At 35.8% G+C, this 4,466-nt stretch overlaps 1 protein-coding gene across 1 annotated transcript in view; it reads left to right on the top strand.

The window, feature by feature from the left end:
* The window catches only part of VPS13C (vacuolar protein sorting 13 homolog C (S. cerevisiae)), a 173,292-nt gene that overhangs the window by 133,316 nt on the left and 35,510 nt on the right, over positions 1-4,466 (top strand). The window contains exons 66-67 of the mRNA XM_015563005.1: positions 1,046-1,172; positions 2,376-2,611. Coding sequence (XP_015418491.1) covers positions 1,046-1,172; positions 2,376-2,611 — 363 coding nt within the window. The remainder of the gene's footprint in view (positions 1-1,045; positions 1,173-2,375; positions 2,612-4,466) is intronic.

Consider the following 4,466-nt stretch of genomic DNA (forward strand, 5'->3'; position numbering starts at 1 on the left):
GCCTGCTCCCCACTGGCAAGTGGACATCCCCCGAGGGCTCCCGGGCTGCCAGAAGAATGTCTGACTGACAGCTTAGGCCTGATCTCCTGGGGAGCAGGCCTAAGCCAGCACGTGGACATCCCCTGAGGGGTCCCAGACTGCGAGAGGGCACAGGCCAGGCTGAGGGAAACCCCCCCCCAAGTGTACAAATTAGTTATATAATAATAGATGATACCATTTTATAATAATAGTTTTAAACCCCTATAGTATATAACATTATATATTTGCAAAGAATTATTATAAATCTGCAAGGCATTGCTTTATTATAAAGTAATTCTACCTATATAATTATATAATATATAATAATGCCTTACATATTTGTCTGTTCTTAACTCTCATGGCTTGAATGCACTGAGAGATTTAAAAATGCAGATTAAGATGGAAACCTAATTGTGTTACTTTTAATTTTTTTAGTTCTCGGAAAAGCTGTTTATATTAAGTGGATCAATACTTTTTAAACTTTAATGATCAATTTCAAAATTTCCTGGAAATCTTGTTAAAATGCATATTCTGACTTAGTAGGATTTAGATGGGGTCCAGGATTTTGTATTTTCAGCAAGCCCAGTTAATGCTGATGCTGCTGGTCCACAGACCACACTTGGAATGGTGACAGTATGGACCCAATTATGTTTTTTCTGTGAATCATATTTCTTATGCATTTTATTTGGTTAAAAAGCTTACATTTAAGCACTGCTACTATTCACAGCTTTTTTTTTTTTTTACCGGTGTGCTCTGACATACCAGTTTGTTTACCTTAATGAATTCTATTGGTGTGATCATCCTTGTATCAATTTAGAGAGTACACTGAAACCTTGGAAAGAGAAATATTCTGTTACCTCAAGCTTCAAAAACATTAGTTTACTGGGCTTTATAGGCTATTTTTAAGCAGATTTGTATTTAATTATTAAAGGAAATTTTATAAGATTTCTGTGCCAGTTCTATCTCAGGAAAACATAGTCTGGGTTTTTCAGGCCGATATTTTAATCTTCCATCGGTTGTGTTTCAGTGGGTTACAGGAAGAAGTGAAATTGCTGCCAAGACAAGCTCGACTTTTTGCCTGGGCTGACCCTACTGGTACCAGAAAACTTACATGGAGATATGCAGCAAATATTGGGCAACATGATCTATTAAAGGTATCATTTGATGTGAATGATGGCAAAGGAAGTAAACAAGCTAGCTTCACACAGTTATCTTTAGTTTTTGAACTAAAAATGAATTGGGAATAAATTACTTTTCGACTTTAGATTGCAAATAGTTCATACCAATATTTAATCTAAGATATGTCAAAATAATTCATTTACAATTTCAAAATAGGCCCGCTTCATCTTGTCTAAGTAAAGATCAGCAAAGCACTTTTTTATTTACCTGTTTTTAAAAGGAAGATGAAAAACAACTTTGTTTTGAACATACACATATCACTGTTGACTGAGAGATTTTTAGGCATGCTTTCCAATCAAGGCCATTTTTTTTTTTAATTAAAGGAGTCATCCCACTCTGAACCCACCCATTTCCCTCTGGCCATCATCACACTCTTGTGTATGTCTACGTGCCATGCATATATGTTCGTTGGCTAATCCCTTCACCTTCTTTTATCCAGTCCCCTCCTCACTCGCCGCTGACAGCTATCAGTCTGTTCCATGTATCCATGCCTCTGTTTTCTAACAACAATTGCAAAACTATTTCCATATTCTTGTTAACATCCTTTATTTGTTTTTTTTTCCAAGAAAGCAAGAGATGAAAAGCACGTAGTAGGTATTTGTACTACCTGTTGAAATGAAATGTGGTTGTATTTATGTTAAGCCAGATGAAGAGGAATCATTATTTTAATCTCTGAAAACACTAATCAAGCATCATATTTTCAGGCTTTTCTTGGTGAACTTACTATAAATTGATCACCATATTTTGACTGTTTAACAGTGTGATGTATATACATTTTTGCATTGTTATAAAGTTTTAAAACAAAAATAAACTAGGTTAGTTTTACCGGAGGCCTAATAAACATCTGAACCATTCTGTTGTCCATGTTGGAGACAAGTAAGCATCTTATGGCATTGGTGTCATTGAAGGCTATTCTTGTTCCTGCTAAGTGCCTTTTGAGCACCAACTAGGTAATTCAAACTAAGGTATAAAAAAAATTAAGCACTCTCAATCTTTATTATTGTTTGAAAAATCAGTGAGATGTTTTGAAATAGATTAGAAGTTTTATTTTGGTGGTTAGAGTTTTCCAATTTATAGTCATGCTTTTTAAACTTTTATTAACTTTCTAGTTACTGTAGTTCAACTTTATGGAATAAAAGCTATTCGTGGGTTTAATATAAAGTCTCTTTAACCCCCAGGATGAATGTGGACAGTTTCCATATGATGCAAACATCCAGATACACTGGGTGTCGTTCCTGGACGGGCGCCAGAGAGTTTTGCTTTTCACTGATGATGTTGCCTTGGTTTCCAAAGCACTGCAGGCAGAAGAAATGGAGCACGCTGATCATGAAATAACCTTTTCTCTTCATAGTCTTGGGCTTTCCCTGGTTAACAATGAAAAGAAGCAAGAAGTTTCATATATTGGGATAACCAGGTACGGAAGAAGGAAGATAAGGCATCAGAAATCTTTAAAAGACATTGGGGTCATAATATCAAATTTGAGAGTAAATTTTTACCTGTTCTGAATTTTACATACTGTACATTCTTTCAGGAAAACTTTACAGAACATTTGTTTTCACTGCTAGATGGTTGAATGCCACATAAGATAGAAAGATGCCTAAGATAATACCTTTGCCCTTATAATACTCATCCTCAGTTGGTGGGGCAAAAAAGATTTGCTTCTTTCTTTGTTGTTTATGTGTGCTTTTCCGCCCTTACAATACTCATCCTCAGTTGGTTGCTTCTTTCTTTGTTGTTTATGTGTGCTTTTCTAAGTGAATTATAAAAACACAAAGAAATGCTACAAAGAAGTATGCACACATACAATGGAAATACAGAGTTAGAAGCAACTAATTCGTGTGATAGAGGCTGAAGAAACTGGCAGGGGACAGGGGAAGCCAACCACATGGGTCAGATAAATTAGAAAAAGGTTCATAGAGGAGGCAGTATTTGACATGGGTATGTAATTGTTAGTGGATGATTATTTAGAACTTGTTAATAGTGATGGGACCAGTTTCTCTAGTTCTGCTTATACCTTTATAAGAATAATATTTGAATTTATTTATTTTGGTTTTTCTGATCACACTAACTTTGGTAAAAGACTCACTTTTTGGAGCATGATGGGTGGAATGGTGAACATGTGATCCTATATAATCAGCATAGAATCTATTGATATTTTTGTGTTTAGTGAAATAAAAAAATTGAATAAACAAAGAAACCATGTATATAGGGCACTTTGTATAACACCTGACAGATTAAGCTTTCTATAAATGCTATTACAATACCGTTAATATAATATTAACATTTATGTATATGTGAGTAATATATTCTCTTGGGTGTACATTTCAGTATTGTATAGTGTCTTTAAAGTTTTTAAATTTATTGATTGATTTTGTTTAGAGAAAAAGGGAGAGAGAGGAAGGGAGGGGGAGAGAGAGAGAAAGAGAGAGAGAGAGAGAGAGAGAAGTATCAATTTATTGTTTCACTTATATGCATTCCTTGGTTATTTCTTGTATGGGCGTGACCAGGGATCAAACCCACAACCAAGGTGTATAGGGATGATACTCTAACCAACTGAGCTACCCAGCCAGGACTCAGTCTTGTATTGTGTTTTTATTATTATTATTTTTTTACCCTAAAGTTTATCAAATTTTATCAGTGGAATCTTAGACCCGCTTTAAAATAAGGGCAGTTCATTGGCAAACCATATAAGTACAGAAACCTTTTTCAAGTGTATTGTGTTTTTAAACTAAATATGGAAATCATTTTAAAAACATATAAATCCATTTTTCTTTTCCCTCTTGTTCTTTGACATAATGTATTTATACTTTAATATTATATATGCTATTAGAGTATGTTGTCAGATTGGCCTTTATTTATAAGGTCATTTTAAAACTTCATCTAAAAGAACCAGAGTACCTTTTTTCTGACATATTGCACATTCAGTAAGGAAGTGTACTGAGGAAAAGTAAGTCAGCTACACAGTATTTTAAAATAGATTTAGTTTTTTGAGCAGTTTTAGGTTTATAAGAAAACTAGAGGCCTGGTGCACAAAATTCGTGCATGGTGGAGGGGGGGCCTCAGCCTGGCCTGCAACCTCTTTAATCCAGGACCCCTTGGGGGATGCCCGATGCCGGTTTAGGCTCGATCCCTATGGGACAGTTGGACATCCCTCTCACAATCCAGGACAGCTGGCTCATAACTGCTCACCTGCTTGCCTGCCTGATTGCCCCTAACCCTTCTGCCTGCCTGCCGGATCTCCCCTAACCACCTCTGCCTTAGCCCCCATA

The sequence above is a fragment of the Myotis davidii genome, unplaced genomic scaffold (genome assembly GCF_000327345.1).
Source record: "Myotis davidii unplaced genomic scaffold, ASM32734v1 scaffold57, whole genome shotgun sequence".
Lineage (NCBI taxonomy): Eukaryota > Metazoa > Chordata > Mammalia > Chiroptera > Vespertilionidae > Myotis > Myotis davidii.